Raw genomic sequence first — 23,454 nt, forward strand, 5'->3', positions numbered from 1 at the left:
TAATTATGACATACCACTTTAATTGCAATCTTATTGGTTTCTATATTAATATAAATGTATATGCGTTTTCTCAGACAAAATAATTCCCACCTTTTTAACAAAGCTATTTCCCTTTAAGATCAACAACAGGCATGCTTAAGATATATGACCACATTTATCAATAGGTTTCATTATTTTTAAAACATGGTCATGAATTCAAGTTTTATGTATGAAAATAATTAAGAAAACTAATAATATCGTACTGTAAATATTTTTTATTTGAATAAAATGAAAGAAACTTTATTCTTTACTAGAAAAAAAGAAATATAATAACTTATTTTGTATTACACTTCCTCTCTTTCTTCCTATGTCCCATAGTAAAAAAGAAACAATATAAAAATACAACTTTTCAAATATAGATTCACCCTTGTCGTACTAACCTGGATTTGTTTTTCAACTCTTGCGCGGTGGGGGAAAATTAATGTATGTGGAAATAAAGTTTGACAATGGTCTTATAATTTTATGATGTCCAATTTCCTACATAAACAGTACTGAATGTTGAAATTGAAATTGAATGTCAACTTTCCCATCCCCTAAAGTCATACAGTATCTACCTTATAAAGAAAACCTAAGACGTGCAAGTAAAGCCCTATTATTCAATACCTCACATCTATTGTGCAATTGCAATATCGATTCAGTCCAGCTCTTAATAAATTAAGCTTCTCACGTATTACAAGTAATAACGTCTTAATGTCAAACAATTATCAGATCAAATTTCCAACGTATATAAAATTTCATTTTTTGACAATTAAAGAAATTTAATTTATTTATATTTTGACAGTTTCATAATAATACTCATACAGGGTTCTAATACTGACAATTAACAAAGTATATATGGTTTTCATTTTCTACATTGATGCAAAATAGATAGGCTAGTCTCTTAATTTTTTTCATTTCTCAAAAATAAGAATGGTTTTAATCAATTCTCAAGAAATAATCTTTCCTAGTTCCTAGTGGGCTATAAACACGCTTATGCACTACCTTACCTTAATAATAACTTATTAAGCCAAAGATAGCTGTGATCTACTTGAATTATTTATGCTACAATGCAACATAAATTTCTACATGAGAAAGTGATGTTTGGTTAAATAATAATAATAATGCTAAGCTCCATGCAAATTCTCTTTAACAAATGATTTTTTTTTTCTATTTTGTGGATTTAATTACTTCGCGGTGCTAACGCTGATTGAGGGATCTTTAGTGTTGGTACAGCGTCGTACTATTCCGGTACTGTTGGAGCTTCCTTCGAGTTCCCAACCAAACAGTTGAGTATACAAATAAAAATGACATGAAAGTTTAAGAACACAGTTCTAAAAGTATATATTTTACGCCATAATTGAAAGCTAACAAGACTTTGACTATCAAATCACAAATCCTACGTTGAAAAAAAGCAAGTCTTGGAGAAAGTATACTAGTCTATAACAATAGGTTCATAGCAAGTAACTTGAAATTTAATAATTTAGACCTTGCAATTGCATGATCACGTGATAACTAATGCCTTTTCAGAGCCAAAGGAGTTATTATTGCGCTGTTGAATACTATATTTGGTTTGGCTCAGTAGTTCTAAGCTTATGTTATGCCATAATTTGCACAACAATCCCTGCCTTTTCCTCTTAAAATACAATAATAGAGGTAGTATTAACATTTCACTAGCTACCATTGTGGCCCTCCTCAAAATTCATAGCTTTGATTCATTCGACCTTACACGATGTGACGTCTAAGGATTTATTTGTTTTACAATTAAAATATTAGTTCTCATGTTTTTTTTTTAATAAATGATCATTTTTTAATAAAGTATATAATCAGATTAATTTATATATTTTTAATTATATTTATTAACTTAAAATTAATTCTATTGAACGTTAAACTAAATGAACACTATGTTATTAAAAGATTTTCGAATACATTAAGGCATAAGAAACCCCCCATTGAATGAGAAGGGCTATTAGGCTTCGAATTTCCATTATTTATCTCGTTTCAGCTGCCTTTATGGGCTCTAATTGTTAATTTCATCTGGAATGGAGTCTTTTCTATAAGGTTTCAATACGTGTAAGTGAACATAATTATTATTTTTTATTTTTAGTATTTAATCAACTTTTATATCTAATTTATGAGTATGAATTTTTGAATGAGAACATTTCTAAAAATATTTTAAACAAAAACACTTTTAAGACGAGTGCATTAATTAACCCACATCAATGACTCTTTGAGTGGTTTAAGGTATTATGTGAGAAAATTGAAAATGAAAATATAGAACTTTACCAAAAATAAAAATAAAAACTATACTTTGTGAAAACTTTCACTTGTAGACAAAAGCTATTATATTCAAAACAAAACACTTCATAAGACTCTCCACTGATACTCTAACCACAATTACCATATAATTTTAATATTTGACAAATATTATTTAAGTAGGTGAATGTTGGCCTATATATTTGTCGATTAGAACTAATGAATTATTTACAATAAAATCTTTAAATTATTGAAAATGTCTGTTATGGAGATTTTATTTAATCGTAATACTTGACTAATTGATAGAATTATAACCCGACTTTTATTTTGAATGATGCGGTTATGTAAAAATTATTTTCCATTAGATAGTTTGTTTTCAATGTGCGTAAAACCTAGCCTAATAGAGGATAAATGTTCTCACATTGTTTGTTGCTACGTAATTTTAGTCTCGATTCCCTCTTTACCCATTATAGTGAACTATAATGTGTATTTATATTATTAAATTGATATGGAAGTATAATGAAATTTCTTTAAAATATATATAAAATCAGATTTGATACCAAGAAATATTAATTTTTTTAAAAGAAAAATATCAAACACTAACTTTTTGTTAGCAGCATGAGGCTGGTGCAGCAAAACGGTAGTAAGAAACGACACTAATTAATATTTATTTGCCTATAAACCTCCAAAGCACATATAAACTAAGAAATATAGTATAATTATTATATTAAAAAGACTCGATTCACGATCGGAATTAACAATATTCATTATATGCACAATTATTGAAAATTTATCATTATTTTGTGTTGCAAGTTCCCCCCTCCCCATAATGATTTAATTGTTAAGCCATGATGGCCAATTTTGTCTACATGTATAAATCACAACTTTAATTTTTGTTTTTCATTTGTTTGGTAATAATCTCCAAATATCACATCTATATATATATATATGTTAGTATCCAGCAGAATATTATTATCCTCATACGTATATATAATATGAGCAAACACGATGTCAGCTCAATATATATAATTTCGAAATTAAGAGCTGACAAATTTTAGACTTTTGGCATATTGTGACACAATTTTTTTCTTATTAAAAAGATGAATGAAAGTGAACTTACTTTTTCCTAATAAAAAACTATTTTTAACCGATATATATGTATGAGAAAAGCATATGTAATATTTCCCATGTCTTTCTGCATGAACGTTTCATGATCTGAAAGTTACCAAAGAAGCAAAAGTTGGCACCAATAATTGCTTCGTGATCAAAGACACAATATGGCTGAACTGTAATATATAATTTGAGAATGATTAATCGACTGCGTTATATAATTTGAGAAGCTGTAACAGTGACCTTCATCCTAATTTTTTTATTTAATTATCAACTCTTGAAAACCTGTAGCCATGTTAAGTGAGTCCAAATGCGTCAAGTTAATTGTTTTTACCAAACAAAATTTAAGGAAAAAGAAACGATATCCTATTCTAAGGCAGAAAAAGTGTCACCAGAAGTTTGATAAAAAAAACATGCAAGAATTCAAACCTGTGACTTGTCAAATTAAGTTTAACAATTAAAATTTTGAAATATAGTTTGATAAAAAAAACTGTGTAAGTTTGGATTATTTGTTTAAATAAGTTCAATTTAAAGTTTAATTTTAGTTTGGATTAAAAAATAATTTTTGTATAAAATTTTAATGTTTAGCAAATACTTTTATGTTAAAAAGTAAAAATAATATTATATATATCATTATCTTGTATTATTGTCAAAATTTATCATTATTGTTATATATATACACGTATAATTTAGGAGAAAAAAATAAATTCCTTTTGCCATATTGAAGTATTGTAATTTAGAAATTAAAATATAGTCAAATTTTTATTTATTAACTTGATTACTCAATAATCAATATCATAATAAGAAAATGAATTTGTATATAATAAAAAATGATTAAATGAATGAGTAGGTAACTAATAATAGTGGAACAATAAAGTTTTGATAAGAGGAAGAGAAAAGTTAGTTCTTGAGGGAAAATAGTTGGGGGGTTGTGGAGCATATATAAACATTGCGTAATAATGGGTGATGTCAGGAAAGAATCTTCTTTTGATGTTGTGGTACAGTGTACGGGAGCCATTCAACGTCACCATTTCAGATGGAGAGAGAGATGAATGAGCTGGAAACTGATGAAAGGTAATTACCGTGGAACCTGAAGAAGCTTATATCAGTGAATCTCAGAGATTTTTCAGTAAATTCTAACACACTGAGTCAATCTCAGACTAAAAAATGTTTCTTTTTTTCACTTCCTTCGCTTTTTCTTAATTTCACTGCATCTAAGTGAAATCGTTCAAACACGGTTGCTTCCTCTGGTTAAATTCATTTCATGTGCTTAACATGCCTCCTATCTCATCATATGCTTTATACATCCATTTCACTTTTTAAGGGTTAAACTAATAAGTCTCTTAACGATATTAATTCAAAATGATTTTAATTCTTTAAGTAATGTCTTAATCTTTTTCATTTTTTAATCTAGTCTCTTTATATTCGAAAGACACTTAATATGACTATTCTAACTTGAGTTATATAAATTTATTTATGGAGTAAATATTTGCTTTTTTTTTTTTTATAAAATTGAAATTATATTAAACAGAATAATTACAGTCAAAGTAAATAAAAATGTAAACATGCCAAATTAAATATGAAAAAAATACGTGTAATTGTACCTTATTAATATAAAGTGCAGAATTAAATACATTTTAAAAATTATTTAAAAATAACTGCAATACATTTTTATTCAAATAAAGTAAAATTGGTCCATTCATCCTTGACCGTTGCTTTCTGATGAAACAAAACAAAGCAAAGCAAAATTGAAACACGAAACCATGTTCCTTCGTGTTTAGTCCCAATTGAATTCCTCGAAAGTGAAAACTCAGTTCTCGTTTTCGTTTTGAGAAACGAATTTCCCTCTCGAAACTGCAACAACGAAACGCGAGTTCACAGTTCCCGCCAAAACCGATGCTGGGGTTCACTCTTCCGCTTCAGCTTCAGCTCCGATGCTACCCCCAACCGTACCTTCCCAATTCGATAGCACCCAAACCCTACTATCCACGCCTTCCTTCACTTCCTCGAACTCTGATTTCATCCGGTTGGGTCCGGTTCGGTTTGCGAGCGAGTTTTCAGCCGGTTCGGTCCGGTTCGGTGTTTTCCGAGGATGAGTTTGGCGTGGAGCTTGGGCGGCTGCTGGCGCTGTTGCCGGAGGAGATGCGCCGGCGCGTGAGCGACCACCCGGAGCTGCCGCAGTTGATCGAAGTGGTGATGGATTTGGGGCGGAAACCGCTTGCTAGATTTCCCTCCGGGGATTTCGTGATATCGGAGTATCCTATAACTGTTCAGGATATCGAGCATGCCACTGCTCAGGTATTCCAATACTGTTACTGTTGGATGCGTTTTTTAAATTTTTGTTTCTGTTCATTGGTTTTACATTAATATTTTGGAAACCGAGCGGTGTGGTTTGATGCGCTCTCACCAAGGACTTGTGCTAGGGCAAGCATATCTCAACTTTGTAAATTGTATATTAGTAGTCCTCTTGTGTGCTCCTGGGGTGTAGCTGGCTGTGTGAATTTGATTAATGTACCACTACCAATGTTCAAATTGTGGTAACCACTGCCAATTTATAAATTTTTTTAATAATTTATTGCTGCTTAGAAGCATGGAAGTGGAAAGTAAAAAACAGATAGTATTTTTTAGATTGGACTGGGACCATAATTCGGTAAGATCCTAACTTTTGATTGATCATGGAAAGATATAATAATTATTTACAAGTTACTGTTAATTCATGGGAGAGAAATCTCTTGCAGGTTGGTGACTTTGCTGTTGATAATCGAGCAGGAATCAGCAGGACATTGCATCGGATCAGTGCCATCAGAAATCGCAAGGGCACAATTATTGGCCTAACTTGTCGAGTTGGCAGAGCAATTTCAGGAAGTGCTATGTTGTTGCAAGATTTGGTTCAAGATGGAGCTTCTTTGTTGCTTATTGGGCCACCGGGGGTTGGCAAAACTACAATTATTAGGTCAGTGATTCTTTTGTCCAACTGTAAAAGTTGAGCTAGGCATGCATGGAATGGTTACTTAAATAAAATGGACAGATATGCATGGATTCTATCTTTTGTTTAAGTTCCATTCTCATTAGCAAACTATGCTTTTGTAGAGCACACACTTTCTTGGAGAATATGATGTTATAGTTTTGATGTTTGCTTATGATCCCTATTTCTGATGCACTAAGTGAAGCAGTCCCCTTGCTAGAATGGGTTGTGAACAGAACCTCAACCCAATATGTGTTGGCCTTTTTGGGTCTCCTTGTTGCTAAAGTGCATGACAGATTGGGCCTTAGTTTCTTGATGTGGATTATTATTATTATCATTATTATTAAATTTCCCCCCCCCTTCAAATTGAATATATTCTGTATTTTATTCTATATTTGCAGGGAAATAGCTAGGATGCTGGCAAATGATTACAAGAAGCGTGTGATGATAGTTGACACCTCCAATGAAATTGGGGGTGATGGTGATATACCTCATGCTGGAATTGGTAATGCTCGACGTATGCAAGTCCCCATCTCTGATATGCAACATAAGGTATTAGCTGCAATTGCAGGAGACTACTTGTTTTTTCATGTTAAAAGTGTAGCTTTATTTTTGGTGGGGACAAAGAATATTTCTGAGCTATTGGAGCTTATTCTAACCTTTTTCAATGCATGTTTGTCAAAAAATTTTGTGGTACGTTAGGGTTCTTGGATAAAATTATAATACTTCCATTTGAGCATGTACCAATTTAAACACTCAGGTTAACATTTGTCTGTGGACAAGTAATAATTGTAGGTTCAATTTTAGTTGAAGAACTTAATTGGATACCACTCTGGCATTACTTCTGAACATAAAAAATATTTGGTTCTTTACACTACTTACAGAAATTACTTTTAGGTGAACATTCCCAAGCATAAAACTCAAACTCACCCAAAAAAAAAGAAATTCACAAAAAGAAAATTCATTCTTTCAAAAGTAACTATTTTAAAATCAATAATTCCAAATTACATTCTACTCAGATAATTTACACCAATTATAAAAATGCACTAAGCTTTTCCAGCCATGTAATATGTAACGGAATGTATGCTGTTTGTTGGAAGCAGCTAAACCGCAAAATGATTGATGAGAATGACAATTGTCTTTGTAGTCCTGTTCATTCCATTCCTTGCATGTTCGTTTCCTTCTTAATTCCATTAGTCAAAAGAGGTTGTTTTCAATTATGAAAGGCATGTCTTAGCCATAATCTGACACACTTCCTGTGTTTATTGTATTGAATTATTCAGGTATTGATAGAGGCAGTTGAAAACCACATGCCTCAAGTAATTGTAATTGATGAAATTGGTACTAAACTTGAAGCAATGGCAGCGACCACAATTGCACAACGTGGGATCCAGCTTGTTGCTACTGCTCATGGAGTCACAATTGAAAATCTGATAATGAATCCTTCATTAGAGATGCTTGTCGGAGGAATACAGGTGAGATATACCTACATCTTAAACAAGATGCCAAGTTGATTTGTGGTATGTAACATTTGACTTAGATTTAGTCATTTTTTAGCAATATTTTTTTCAGGAAAATAGTATCTTTTTTTTTTTTTTCAAGTTCTCCCAAGAAGTTAAGCTGTTAGATGAAGAATGAACTTGAATATTTTTATATCACAACGTATCTTTTAGGCTTGAAGCATAAACCCTAGACCCACCTACCATGTGTTAAAATTCAACTTTTTTATTAGAATGAAGGCATCAATGATCAAACTCTAAACTACTTAGTCATAAAGGAACATCATGTCTTGAACCATCCTTTCCAAAAGTTTTTAGCAGCTAGGTGAAATGACATATGAAGGGTTATGTTATATCTCTAGCAATTACATAACTTATTGCATGGGTACCGAAAGTATTACAGCATGGGCCAAAACATATTTATGGTTTTTCCTCCACTCCATGTTCTAATAATAATTAAATTTACAATCACCATGAACATCTACAAATATGGGCATATATTTATTCCTTTTCTCTATTATTGTTTTCTAGAGTGTGACACTTGGGGATGAAGAGGCCAGTCGCAGGGGTGTGCAGAAGACAGTACTGGAGAGGAAAGGCCCATCTACGTTTAGTTGTGGAGTGGAGATTATTTCAAAAACAGAGTTGCGCATTCACCTTAGCCTTGAAGCAACTGTAGATGCTATTCTTTCTGGTAACCTGCCGCACTGGCAATATAAATGGTTGCTGTGGATTGATATATAACTCTATGCTGTTTGATTTGTTGGTTAGGTCGTTTTCCAAATGTAGAAGTACGCAAGATGAAGTCTCAAGAACAGGAAGAGATTGTACAAAATGGGCCTGTTAGTGAAAGTTCTCTTGAAATAAATGGTGAACTAACGTTTGAAGATGCTACAGAGGATGCTGATGATCAAACCAGCCAAAATGAATCACTTTTGAAGTTGCCTATTGACTTGGTAGAGGATTCCTGGGAGCACAAGTTGCCACTTCACCTGTTTTGTTATGGGGTAAGGCATCATTATCCATCCAGCAGCTAAGAGCGTGAGATAAAACTGCATGAAATGAACATTGATATTATCACCAAGTTAACTTCTGTTGTGCTTCCTTGTCTGTTATGTGTTTCTTAGTTCTTATGCTATTTGTAGTTATAGGTTTGAAGTTTTTCCATCCCTAGAAAGATTGCTTTAGATTGAGTTAACATTATTGACAATTAGATAAACCCTGTTCATTGTATGTCAAAAATAGCTCCTGCAATCCTAGGTAATATTGAGTTAACAGAATTTTTGGTCAAGCAAAGCAATGAATAATGCAATCTCTTTTTGTTTTTATATTTTATTATTGGCTGTTTAACTTACAGAATGGTCAGTAATTCTAGATTTTAGAGGCAACTGTTATTCAAGGGATTAAACAGTTGAAAATGAATGATGCGGCCATTCAATTGACTGATAATATTAGTGAAGCAAATGCTTTACTTGCCTTGCAATCCAAGCTTAAAAAGAATCCAGGGATTCAGGCTGCTGCCAAGTCTCATGATATTCCCATTTATGTGACGAAGGTAATAATTATCTAGAATTGGGTTATTCAGTTAAACAGCTACACTTTGTCATAAACTTTTGCTAATCAATAATATTTTTTCCTTCTAGACGAGTTCATTGGAGCAAGTAACAAAAGCTATACGGGCATTAGTAAGTGATCATGAAGATGGTTTAAAGGATTCTGTATCGACAGACAAGATAAAAGTATCAGAGAAAATTGATGCTTTGGAGGTAATATAAATTGTTTTTTAATGTGTTGTATATTCAATCTCTGTATAAATATTGCAGCTAGTTATTGTAGAAATGAGAGAAAAGAGAAAAAAGAATTACTGCATTGGTGTGTCTCATATACACACATCTCTAATATTTATAATGATGTTATAAGGTATAAAAGAATCAATCAAATCCCTAAAAATAAGTTAACTTATTTATAATTATGTGTGTACATGTACACACATCCCTAAACCCTAAATTCCTAAAAATAAGTTAACTGATATCGACAAGGATGTACGTGATGTAATTATGATATTTACAATATTGACCTAAGATAATTAAGTTATCTAACAATTATCATACTAAACCTAAAATATATCCATTTGATGGGTAAAAACCCCTATCCTAACAATGACAATAAATGCTACTTGAGACTAAGTGATAGTCACGTCATTGCCAACGATGGCAATGTCATTGACATAAACAATATGACTGATACACTGGTTGGAGCAACGAATGGAGAAGACAGAGTGATCGGTCTTACACCCTGTCATGCTGTACTAGAACAAAGGGAAACTGAAACGGAAAAACCAACCTCGAGGGGACTGCTTTAAACTATAGAGATAACTATGCAATTGACGAGAGGAATAGAGGAGATATCTGAGGTTGAAGTTTCTGCATAAAATTAGCATCACGGGCCGCTGGAGAGAAGAAATGAGTCTTGAAAAATGTGTCATCAACAGCAAAAATTTATCATTGAAGTTGACGACAAAAGCAACAATAGCTCTTCTAGAGGTGTTAGTAGCCAAGAAAATTACATTTGACTAATTTGGTAGATAGTTTATTTTTACCTAGCTCTTGATACCATGTAGAAAGGAGAGAAAAGAATTTACTGCATGTTGTCACACATGTCTCTATTATTTATACTCATGTAATAGGGTACAAAATAAGCGAGCAAATCCCTAAAAGTAAGGTAATCGATATCTACAGAGATACACATGCGATAATTACGATATTTACCATAATGAATGAGATAATTAAGGTATCTAACAATTATCATACCTGACAGTAAAAACCCAATCATAACAATGACAATAACTAGCCATGCTAATCATAATGATAAATAAGGTAATTATGACATAATGATGGTACTATTGTCAAAGCATGGAGGTGATGTTCATATGGTAACCACGATTATCTTTCACTCGTACTTCTTCATGCTGTAAACTTTTCTATCTAATCAAATAGGAGAGAAATCTAGCGAAGGGAGTCTGCTGGTAGTTATTGGTGAAATTTATTGGAGACATGAAATTGGGACAGGTCAATCCCTCTCCCCATCTTTTGCCCCATTTTCCATATTTTTTTCCTTTTACCCTTTATGTTACGTTCTTTTCTGTAAAACTAATATTTGATGATTGATTACGGATATTGTGACAAGAATGAAGTAGAAATGAATAACATACCAGTACCAATATGTTTGCTGTATTTTTCAGCTAAGACTACACAAAACACGCATGTGATATTCTACAACTGAAATTTGATACTTGAACTGAAAAGACTCGTTAATGCTTGACACAATATTCCAATTTCAGGAGGCAAGAATGGCTATAGAACATATATTGATTCCAAAGGGAGAACCTGTGGATCTACTCCCCAGATCACCTTGCATATTATCTTTGCAGCTGGAACTTGTTCGTAAATACCAACTAGAAGCAAGGAGAATCAGTGCAGAGTCAGGTGTATATCTGCGCATACTTCCATCCCATTATGAGACGGATGAAGTAAAAACTTGTGAAACTTCTGAGTCCGATGTTGAATTTGATGATTTTGCCTCTTCTAATGGAAGTGTCAGTGGCTCAGTCAACAGCTTAGATAGATTGCCCCTACTGCCAGAGTAGTTATTTGGTTTACGTAATTGTATATATTGTATCTTAGTCTTAAGTTGTATACTCGTGATTAATGAAGACTTTGAATAGATCCACGCATTGTGCTATAAAATTGTACATCATATAATTTTTAAATGTGTGGAAAGTCATTTATTAATGTTTCTTTCAAGCATAAAACAAGTAATGAGATGTACATGTTAAAAACATTATATCTTATATTTATTATATCAAATTAATAAAAATTTAATAGAATAGTTATCTTAGAGCTGAATGAAAAAAAAAAGTGTTGACTAATAATAATATTATGATTGTCAACTTATCAAAGATTTTAAGGTTTGTATATTTAATTTACAATTATTTTGTGGATCAAAATATTGAATTATATAAATTTATTAATTTTAGAACTAATCCTTTAATTAATTACAACACTTAAATCTTACATGCACCAATATGTAATTGTAATAAAAGAAATATTAATTACAGTCTTAAATATACTATTTTGAGGACTCTTTATTATTGACGAAATTTTATTAAAATCTATGAAATTATTTATAAAACTCATCAAACAAAAGTTGAAAATCATATTTCATAGTCCCTAAACTACATAACTTGCACTGCTAATTTCTTGACTCTGCGAGTGAGATTTTGGTTAAAGGCCAATGGAGCAATGGTATCATTACTAAATCCTCTATCGCTTAAGTCGAGAAATTAATAGCCGAACGTGCCCAGAAAGAAAAATGCATTGAATTAGAGACTTAAAATTGTATTGACCACTAAAAGTATCAAACAAATCATACTTCAACAAACTAACTGTAAGGCATGTTTCAGTGTGAGATTTTAAAGAGTGGAGGAAGAACAAATATATATTTTTTAAATTAATAAAATGTAATTTATAAAAAATATTATGACATTAAGTATACACGAAGTTACTATTTTATTTCTTTTAAAAATTATCAAATTCTTAATCTATTTATAATAAAAATATTTAGGATCTTATATTTTTTTAAAATTTGACACGTCATCTTTTCATATAAGTTCTTAAATTCACAAGTTAAAACACTGTTGACAAATGCATGTTAGCGTCAGTCAAAACCTATGCTAACATAAAAAAGAAAAAAAAAAAAACGATACTAAGACATACTTAACACTAAAACGGATGTTGCGAAGTTTTTGTTTTTGGATATGACTAGTGCTACTTTTTCACATCGATTAGCAGCGAGGTCAGTTTTTCATATCGATTTGTCTTAATTCTTGTTTTCCTTGCCTTCCTTGTCCTCTCCATTTCTATTTTGTTCCTCTTCCTCCTCTATTTATTTGTCATCACTCTTATCTACCAAATCATCTTCATTATGTTCAGATTGATTGCCTTGAACAATTGGTTCATATATAGTTGGATCAATATTAGTTCATAATCATTTATTGATTAGTCAAGTAAGTCGTCTCTTCTTTCGCATTATGTAATTAGTAAAATATGTGCCATTTTATTAGTCTAATAGGGCACTGTATCCTTGATGTCTTCAACTTCTACACGATCCTTTGATTTTGTTGTCATTGCAACATACTAACCATGCATATCTTTACACATTTTCAAGTAGGGAGTGTAATATGCTTGTCTGGCCTTCTCTACTCATCCTAATATATCTACAATAAGTATTATACTTTGGATGGATTCCAGTGCCTTCAGTTTTTGTAGGATCAAACTATTCACAATAAAAATAGTAATCTCAGTACTCAAATCACTATATTTGAATTCAAATACGTGTTTGATCACATCGTAAAAATATATTCTCAGTCTATTATGCATGTTTTTAGAGATTGTTCTCATGTTCACGATCTTTAGACCACTTTAATTGCTTAGATGCATTGGTGCAACTTCTTTGGTAGAGGCCTTTGTTTTTAGTTGCTCATGAATATTTTAATGAGCAGTATGAATTATGTGCCTTGCAAATGAGATATTTTATTAATTTGGTACAGCTGTTTGGTTTATTTGAAAAGATAAGAATAGTTTAGTATTCTCTCAGAAGACTGAAAATTTCAGAATAAGGAGTTATCAAATTCCTAGCTATGCTAACTTTGTTCAAAGTGTGATCTCATAATTCCACTTCCAAACTTGATTCAACTAAGGCTTAAAGACTGTCTTATTGGCTGGCCTCCTCCCCATTGGATACCTTAAAACTAAATATTGATGATTCAATCTTTGCAGTTGCGATGGTATGATAAGAGAATCTAGGGGCACTTCTATAGAATATTTCTTTGCAATCTGGGTGGTTGCTCTATGTTAAAGGATGGGAGCGTTCTCACCGTTGTTTTGCTCTGATTAACAACATCAATAATCTGTTGAATAAAGAGGCCAATAAAGCAATGAATTGTCATACAAAATTGGCTCATCTCTTAGATATTGAACCGTGGATTCTGGTAAGTCCTCCAAGTGCCCTTGTTCCCCATCTTTAGAGAGGATACTTTGGAATTTACTTCCCTAAGTTTAATCGTGTAGTTGTATTGCTCAAACTTCAGCCCATTTGATTGTAAAATAAAATGTTTTATTTTTTGAATTTATTTTATTAAATATAATCAAATATTCATTATTTGAAAAATAATAAAAGTATTGAGTTTTTTAATTACATTTTATTTAATTAAAAAACACTTCATATAAAATAAAAAATATTAATAAATTTCTTAAGTGCTGATTAAAAATAAAAAAAATATTAGAAATATAGTCTTCTTATAATTTTTAACGTAATTTTTAATAATTTCTTTTAGTGTTTAATGAGTAAGTCAATGTTTGGAGCGTGGTTGGCGGGATCAAATAGCTTATTTCATATGATATAATTTTGGCGTACCGTACCGAGTTGGTGTTTGTTAACTCAGTTAATTGTCCCACAAAGAATGCAAAACATGGAAACCTAAAAAAAGTCAAAGATCCAACAAAGAATCTGAAGGAATCATAATGTATTTTGTGTTATCTTTTGTTGAAAGTTGACATGGGACAGAGAGAGGTCAACTTTCACGGCTTGTCATTGGGCCGCATCCCATTGTCAAATTAAATAAACCAAAATGCTTAAAAGAATCTTTACCAAAAGGAAAAGGCAATAAAAAAGCTTAAAGAAAAAAAATTTGAAATGGGGCAAATGAAAAACGTATCCCATTAATGCAATGGCGGCATTTAAGCCAAATAAACAGCTTGCTGGCCTTAGCCATTTCCTGCGTGGCGTTGTGATTGTGGAGAAAGCATGAAAGCTTTTCATCCCATATCTACATTGATATGATATGATATGATATGATATGCTACAAAGCCATTCAGGGTGGACTATAGCTATAGGGTTTTTTGTCTTTCATTACTTTTTTGTTTTGTTTTTTGTTCAACGTTGTTAATAATTCAAGCCTAGCGCTGTAAAGATCAATAAAAGATTAATGGATTTGGTTTGGACGTACGGTGTAGAGGAAATAAAAGAGAGATTTATATTAATGTGAGATTTATGGCAACAATTTGAACTTGGTAGAGAAACCTAAAGCCAGATAAGACAAATGCTGCATGGATCATAGTTATCTGCTTACACGACCTTCCAATAGGACACTTGTATATTAATGCAACTTAAAGGACCCTTCATGGGTATAAATAGGTTGTGTTTGTTCTACTCATAGATACTTCATCACTTAATAATTAGAGTGATATATATAGCTACTTGTCTTAATTGCCATTTGTGTTCTTGTTAGACAATGGCTACTTCATTGAAGCTAAGGAGGACTGTGTTGATTTTGTTCCTAATTTCTCTAACATTTCTTGCTGTGAGTTCAAAGGCAAGACTTGTCCCTCACTTCTCAACAACGGACAAAAAGGCTACCCGTGAACTTCGTTTACGTGAATTGATCAACAATTTACGTAACCACGGAGAAAGGTCCATGCTAGGTGCAAATTTGAAGAGAGTCTCACCCGAAGGACCAGATTCTCAACATCACTAGCCATGTTAAATTGGTAACTGTTTGGAGGCAATGTTTTTCCCCCAAGAAATCCTAAAACACTCAATAAATTAAGCTTTAACCTGGATTTGCTTCTTCTAAATTAAGGAGATAAGAAAAATGAGAAAGTCACTATATTTGCCGTTGATTTAAAATAAAATACTTTATAAAGTTAGCTTATTTTGAATCAGCGGTGAATGTATCTTTATTTTCTTATATTACGTATCTCTTCGCTTAAAAGAAGTTAGATTTTTGTTAAGTTTTTTAGGTATGGATCAATTAATAAGTTGAAAACATGTATGATCCCTTTTGAATTGGAACATGAAGATGGAGTGATAATTTGCTGATACTCGTCATCCCATTTTCACTCCACTACGTACTATATTTCCATCTCTACAAAACTACATTTCAAGTTTGCTAATGTGTGATTAGACCTTAATGTATTTCAATTTCCCTTGCCCTAAACTTTCTTATCATCTTCTCCGATCCCATTTAATAATACTTTTTGCTTATTATTTGAAAGCGGGCTAGTCTCCAATGAAATGTTTGTCTATATGATGTTTATATGATCATGTACGAGGCCAAGGACTATGCATCTGTAACTTACGGGATTTAGATTTTATGTATGTTCCAACAATTAATACTTCTGAGCTCTTTGAGTAATTCACAAAACGATTGATATTTCCCTCATCCATAGTTACATACAAGTAGATACTGGTTAAACCTAATTTTTTTATTAAGAGAAATCATAATTATAAACAAATTTGTACAATACGATGAATGATAATTAAGAGAAACGATAATTAGTTTAGATAAGAAGAAAAGTAATAATAAGATGAATGATGTGGTAAAGAGAGGTAAAAGAATTTTGTTAATATGAATATTTATTATAAAAATTTATCGAGAAAATAATATAACTCTTTTATTTATTGGTACATGTAGAAAATAATATGTGAAAACTGGCTGTTAGGAAGAAGTGCCAAAAAATAATGAAATGAAGTTGGTTGATAATACTAACACTATAGACGAAAGGTAAATGTTAACGATACGCTTTAATTTATTTATTTATTAATGCCATTTTATAGTTAACAGTAGTACCTGATAAAAAAAATGTTGAAAATACATTATCCTTCTAATGATGTTCTTGACGTTAATTTAGTTTTTTGTAAATGTTTTTGACATGAAATTATATGTTTTCTAAAATTTAAAATGATATATATTTTCTTCAAATTTTATGTGACATTAATTTGAATTATCAAAAGGTTACTTTAGATCATTTAAAAAAAAAGATTCGACAATACGTAATTTAATAAATTATATCAAGTATATATAAAGTAATACTTTAATCAAGTGTTAACTTGCAAGCTTAGTAATTCATTTATGAAATATTGTTTTGACATTACCATTATTTATAGTAGCAAATGATTAATGCTAAGTAATTTTTTTCCAAAAGGAATAGTAGTTTAATCGATGGAGGTTTGACAATTGTCAAGCTTTAACATTAGCCGCGTCCCATTGTCCACTTAAATTGTGGATTATAATAATATAAGTAAGTAATAGCTTAATTTCATAGACGCAGCTCTTTTAAATAAACCACTAATCACGCCAACTGACGTACGTCCAGTAATGCAAAGACGGCATTTGCGCCAAATACACTAATTTGCTTTTCAAGAAAGCATAAAGGTTTTCATGCCATATCTACGTTGATATGATATATTTAAAGAAAACATGTTATTTTTAACACTTTTTTAATTATTAATTTAATTTATTAACACTATAAAAGTACCCAAAAATATTAAATTAAAAATGAAAATTATGAAATCTATATTATATTAAATGTGTTGTTTTGTTAAGATTTCTCGTATTTAAAAGGTAGAGTGAAATCTCTTTTGTCGTTCTATATTGATTTTCTCTCACAAAATCTTCCCAACTATACAAACAATAATAATAATAAGACAATTTATGATGAATTCGTTTGGTCCTTTTGAGATTCATATATGAGAGGAAGAAACAGTGATGGCTGTAAAATCCAATAAGGAGTGTTCCACGTACTTACAAGTTGAACTTGATACATTTACTTAATTGGATGATTTTTATACATACAATGTCTTTATATGCAATTTTCTTCTCGTGAATCGCTCTCAACCTTAGTATCTGCTGTTATACTACTTCACCAATTGTATATCTTCTGTCAATACTCATATCACTTTCATTCTCTCCGGGCAGAATTTGGTCTAGCCATCGTCCAGCAAAATCTCAGTCATTGCATTGATTATTGTACGACAATTGAAAAGGACAGAGAATGTAATGAATGGTCAAGATTTGGGTTGTAGAGAGCACCTTGCTAGAGAGGATTTAATTTCATATAAGTGACTCAGTTGTAAGAGAAAGAGAAAGAGCTTATGTATATATATACTACATCAACATTCGATAAAGCTATATTCTTAGAAGGATATATTCATATGATATGCAATTTAATTATTCAAATTATTATAGTTTTTTGAATCTTTGTATAGATTATACTTAATTCTTACACGAAATTCCTACTTATATGAATAAATAAGAGTCAATGTAGTTATAAATGTTTTCTATGTAATGTATTTTTCTTTAACATCTTGTTATGTTTTCTTCTTCCTTTCCAATAATGCATTTCTTTTCGTATAGTTATAGAAATGATACTGTACTGCATATGTATATTTTGATCAACTAGTGAAATTAAATTTTATCTAACAAGTAATTATTTATCCATATTTGACAATCGTTGGAGAAGTAATATCTCTGAACTCGTATTCGAAGAACAATGAGGGGAGAACTCAAGTTACATGGTTTTAGTCTTTAAGAACAGGACTGCCACAAGCCAATATTCCTAACAATACATGCTGATCACATTCGTCCATTTCTAATTTGAAACATTGTGGACAAAAATGATGTGATAAATAGAGAAAAGAGAAATAATAGAGATGCCTTATTCACTATTTACAGAACCTCTTGCTACGTTATGAATTACTTTAAAATGCTCAATGATAATAAATCAACATTAGTTTAGGAGGAATATGAGTGACACATTTTTTTCTTAACATACTGATTAAATTTTATAAAAAATCATGAAATTATTATTAAAATTCGTTAAATAAAGAGTGAGATGGCATGATTTTATAATTACATAAATTTTAGTTAATTATGAAGAGTGTCTAGTAATGCATTGCTAGTATTTTTCATAATTTATAAAAGACTTGCTTTATTAGTTTAAAGTTAAAATTCATAATAAAAAATATAAAATATATATTACAAATAAACAAATACATAGACGAGTAATCTAGTACGACAAAGACGAAATGGGTGATATTATTGTGGAGAAAGCATAAAAGCTTTTTCATGGGATACTACATTTGTATGATACAAAAAATGGCTTTTAAATGGTGGAGTAAAAGTCTAAAGGATCCTTTGTCGTTACAAACTTTTCCCAATCGATCTTAGAACAAGACAATCTAAGATGAATAGGATAAGTTGGCATATATGACAAGAATAAGCACCCAAAATTGCATTATCCAATTAGGACTATATCGTTCCACATTTGGAATATAAAACAACAATTAGACCTTCATACATAGGACACAACAAACCCAATAAGATATATGACAGGGATTAATTGCGTGGATGCTAGTTATCTGCTTACAAGAACTTCCAATAAAATGCAACTCCTCAAATTCTTCATCGCCTCTATGTGTGTGTATATATATAGGTTGCCCTTGTTATCCTCTGAGCAACTTCAACAATAATAAGCATTTTAGCTATAGCTTCTTGCTTTAATTTTCTTGTCACTTGTGTTCTTGTATTAAGACTATGGCTACTTCAATTAAGTCCAGACAATTTGTTATCTTCCTAATTGTTCTGACATTTCTTGTTGTGAGCTCAGCTGAGGCAAGACTTATCCCTCAGTTCTCAACAATGGACAAAGGGATTAATAGTAAATTTGGGTTACGTGAACTAATCAACAGTATAAGGAAGAGATCAATGCTTGGTGGAAGGGTGCAGAGAGTGTCACCTGCCGGGCCTGATCCTCAGCATCACTAGCCATCTCAGTCAAATCAGTGTTTGTTTGAAGGCATATATATCACTGTTTCACTACTAAACAATATCAATAAAACAATGAGTCAATGCAGTGATAGAAGTTTTGCTTATGAAATGATTAGACCTTAATGTATTTTTAATTTCTCTTCACTTAATAATAATGTTGTTGTTACCTTGAAATGCAAGTCTCAGTGATGGTTATAGTTATACACCATTTTATTAGAAACCAACTATCCACGTAAGACTTGATGAGTTTCAGTAACTAGTACTTTCACGAGTCAAACTATACTGAGCAATATCAATCAAAAGAAAACATATCCTAGTCAATAAATCAGGATTGAAGGGTTATCTTTATTACTAACCGCATAATGCAGCATCCGAGAGGTCCATTATTCTAATCCATAGTAACAGAATTGATATTATAATGCATATATTTTTTTATCCATCCATATAATTTGATTTGATTTCATAAGTAATCATTTTGCCCATGTTTGACAACCATGAAAAGGTCTTGCCTCTGAGCTCATTACAAGTAGTCATAGAACACGTATGTGAGAACTATTCACTGCATTTATTTGGTCCTTGAGATCAGTGCTGAGGAATAGCATAGCATAGAGAACTTGAGAAATATATAAGTGACAAAAACCTGATCTACAATCTCAAAGTTGAGTTAGACGTGATATGTAGTCTCTTCGTATAATTATGGTGCTAATATGAACAGAGGTGGACTATCAATACAGAGAGGCAAGCTCTGTAGCAGCAGATCAGATATCAAATGTGGCAATCCCCTTAAGCAGTTTGTTTGGACGAAACTACAATCTCAAAAACTTGTATGTTTATTTGTTGCATTTGATATGCGTAAGTTTTAAATCTCTTTATGTTGATATGAAATTCAACGCTCCACTTAGGGGGACGAAAAAATTACCACAGTGACTTGATCAGGCCAAACTATAGACAGAGTATCCATATATACATGCAAAGTTAGACACGATCAGAATATCATTAAAAGAATATAATCTTTTTAAGAATTTTACTTTGACCAAATTTAATAGCTTCATGTGATCCATGATTTAAGAACTTATTCACTTGGTATTTGTTTTCCCACTATACTCCACTGAAATTTAAGTTAAATTAGCTATTTTTCTAACTACAATTAACTTACCTATTTGAATGTAGCCGATAATAGCGGTACCCGCAAATTGATGTGTATTTGAATCCTAGGAGCTAGTAATAGCCAATATACTTATATTGATGACATTGTTGTTGTAATCAAGGAAGTAGTACCAAATATGACCTTAGAAAGATCATAACTGACATTAAAACTTCTATTGTTTAGCAGGATGAAATTAGTCTAACTCAAACTTAGGAATGACAATGAATAGAGTATGGGTAGGGTACTATAGTACCATTTTCATACCTGCGTTTTAAAAAAATACCCGTATCTAACTCTATACTCACGTGGGTATGAACATTAATCCTCATATTCGTACCTTCTGACTACCAGCATAATCATCTTGTACCCATTACCTACGTTTGTTTGAGAAAAAAATATTTATAAAAAAAAATATTTATATAACTTCACATCAGTAACATAATAATACAAAAATTTAATATATAATTGTCGTACAAATATAGATAAAAAAATAAATATTCAAAGATCACAAGTGCTAAATATATCTTAATGTAATAATTTTCTAAACTAAAATTCTTAGAAATAAAAAGCGTAACTAAACACACAAGTTATTTGTCCGCGATGACCCTATCTTGTGTGAGATTCAATTAATTGACAACATTAGAGCGACAACGAAATAGATTTACACAATGAGTGGCCCTTCCGATGAGATCACCTATTATGGTGGCATTGACAATTAACTCTAATGAATAATATTTTATAATTGTTAGATTTTAATGAGACAAACATTGATAATGAGAGTAGAGTTAAGACAAAGAAGTTCGATAACAACGAAAAATGAATACATAAAATATTTTTTTTAATTTTTAAATTTGAAATTATAAGAAAAATAATAAATTTAATTAAAATAATATAATATATATATATATATATATATATATATATATAAAAGAAAGAATTTGAATAAAAGATAAATGGCCACAATAAAATTTTATAATCAAGAAATATGTGTATGTCAAAAAATTATACTTTTTTATCTGAAAAAATTATCAAATAAGAATGAACAATATTATTTTATATTTTATATCTTTTCAAAAAATTTTCTAAACGTAAATAAATAGTAATAATAATAATATTTAAATTCAACAGATTATAATTGTGCTTATAATGCATATGTTGCATAAAAAAATATTATTTTAAATTGAAATATAAAAAATAAAATTTAAATATTATCAATAAATAATAAGCGTATAGTAATATTAGATAATTATAAAATTTATGAAATATTTATAATATTTTTATTATTTATCATTCACTTTATGATTTAAATATCAATATAATTTTATTAATAAAAATATTTGTGTGAAAAATATTTTATATATGTGTCATATGTAAATAATATTTTTTTAAAAAATCAATCTCATATCAACTATGTAATAATTAAATTGTATTAGTATAATTAAATGATATAAATTAGTAAATAAATTTTTTATTAAAAATATAAATTAAAATAAATTATTTGGCTTACTTTATTATTAAATATGTTTTTATATTAATTTTATATAACTTCACATAAGTAGTATAATACAAAAAATGAATACATAATTATAGAACAAAGTTCAAGCTATATATATATATAGATGCGGGTATGGGGTGGGGTGGGTACTTAAAGACTCATACACGAATTCATCCTCATTAAAATTTACAGGTATTTTTACCCATATCCATACTCATATTCATATAGTGAGTAAATATCCTATCTATTATAAATAAATTTTGCGGGTGTTCATTAAGTATTCTATTTGTCGTCATCCCTACTTAAACTCTGTGAAAACCATGATAACTGCATATCATTACCGTTGTTCTGCGTGCATGATTGCATGATAATGACTTTAGAAACATTTTACAATAGTCCGTGAAGCTCAAATATAAGTTTTTAAAACAGCTAATTTGATGTTATAAATATTTGAATAATCAAATTGGACGTCACTTTCAGAACGAGTTTTTAATTTAAAAGAAAAAGTAGTTATTGATGAAAAATTCAACTGTTGATATACATTACCTAATATGTATAATAAATTATGAATTGATTTATCAAAATTTATCTTCAATTTGTTAAATAACGGTTGAGATGTTTTATCTTTAAAGTGAATTGCTCATTTAAAGAAGATAAATCTAAACTAATTAACGTTAATCAATATTTGTATTCTTTTTTGTCCTAATGTTAATTGTATTTTAGGGGTCGACAAAATAGTAGTTTAGTAAAAGGTCAATTTCCTAGCTTTATCGTTGTAGGCGTCAACCAAAGGTTTCTGGAGCAACCTTTTATAAATCAAACACTTAGAAATGAGGCAAGCAACTACATATCCTATGCATTCCAAAAATGCAAAGACGGCATGCATTTACGCCAAATAGACATCGCATATGATATGGAGAAAGCACAAAAGCTTTTCGTGGCATATATGCATTGATATGATATAATACAAAGGCGTTATCAAAAGGTGTCCTAAAGTGTCTTTTGTCGTTATTGCTTTCTTAGTCAATCTTTTCAGCAGGGTGAACAAGACAATCAAAGGTGAATAATATGTTTAGTCAGCTTGGAGATTATTCATAAATTAATGAGAGGAAGAACCTGCAAAAGTTGCAAAATCCATAAAGTACCATAACATTCCACTGTGTTTTGTAGCAACAAGTTGAAATTCATATATAGAGTAAAAGGAAGACCCAAAAGAGACATAAGACAAGGGTTGCTTGGATGGTAGTTACATTCTTACACAACATTCCAGTAGGACTCTTGTAATGTAACTCCTCAAGA

At 30.6% G+C, this 23,454-nt stretch overlaps 1 protein-coding gene across 1 annotated transcript; it reads left to right on the forward strand.

Moving 5' to 3' along the window:
• Positions 1–5,099: 5,099 nt before the first annotated feature.
• Positions 5,100–11,727, forward strand: LOC113864776 (uncharacterized protein ycf45). The gene is made up of 9 exons (XM_027498870.1): positions 5,100–5,679; positions 6,120–6,334; positions 6,748–6,898; positions 7,630–7,821; positions 8,377–8,539; positions 8,617–8,852; positions 9,221–9,400; positions 9,489–9,611; positions 11,186–11,727. Exons 1-9 carry the CDS (start codon positions 5,278–5,280, stop codon positions 11,489–11,491), a joined length of 1,968 nt encoding a protein of 655 aa, XP_027354671.1. The 5' UTR covers positions 5,100–5,277; the 3' UTR covers positions 11,492–11,727.
• The last annotated feature ends 11,727 nt before the right edge of the window (positions 11,728–23,454 follow it).

The sequence above is a fragment of the Abrus precatorius genome, unplaced genomic scaffold (assembly GCF_003935025.1).
Source record: "Abrus precatorius isolate BTA unplaced genomic scaffold, Abrus_2018 Scaffold4, whole genome shotgun sequence".
NCBI lineage: Eukaryota > Viridiplantae > Streptophyta > Magnoliopsida > Fabales > Fabaceae > Abrus > Abrus precatorius.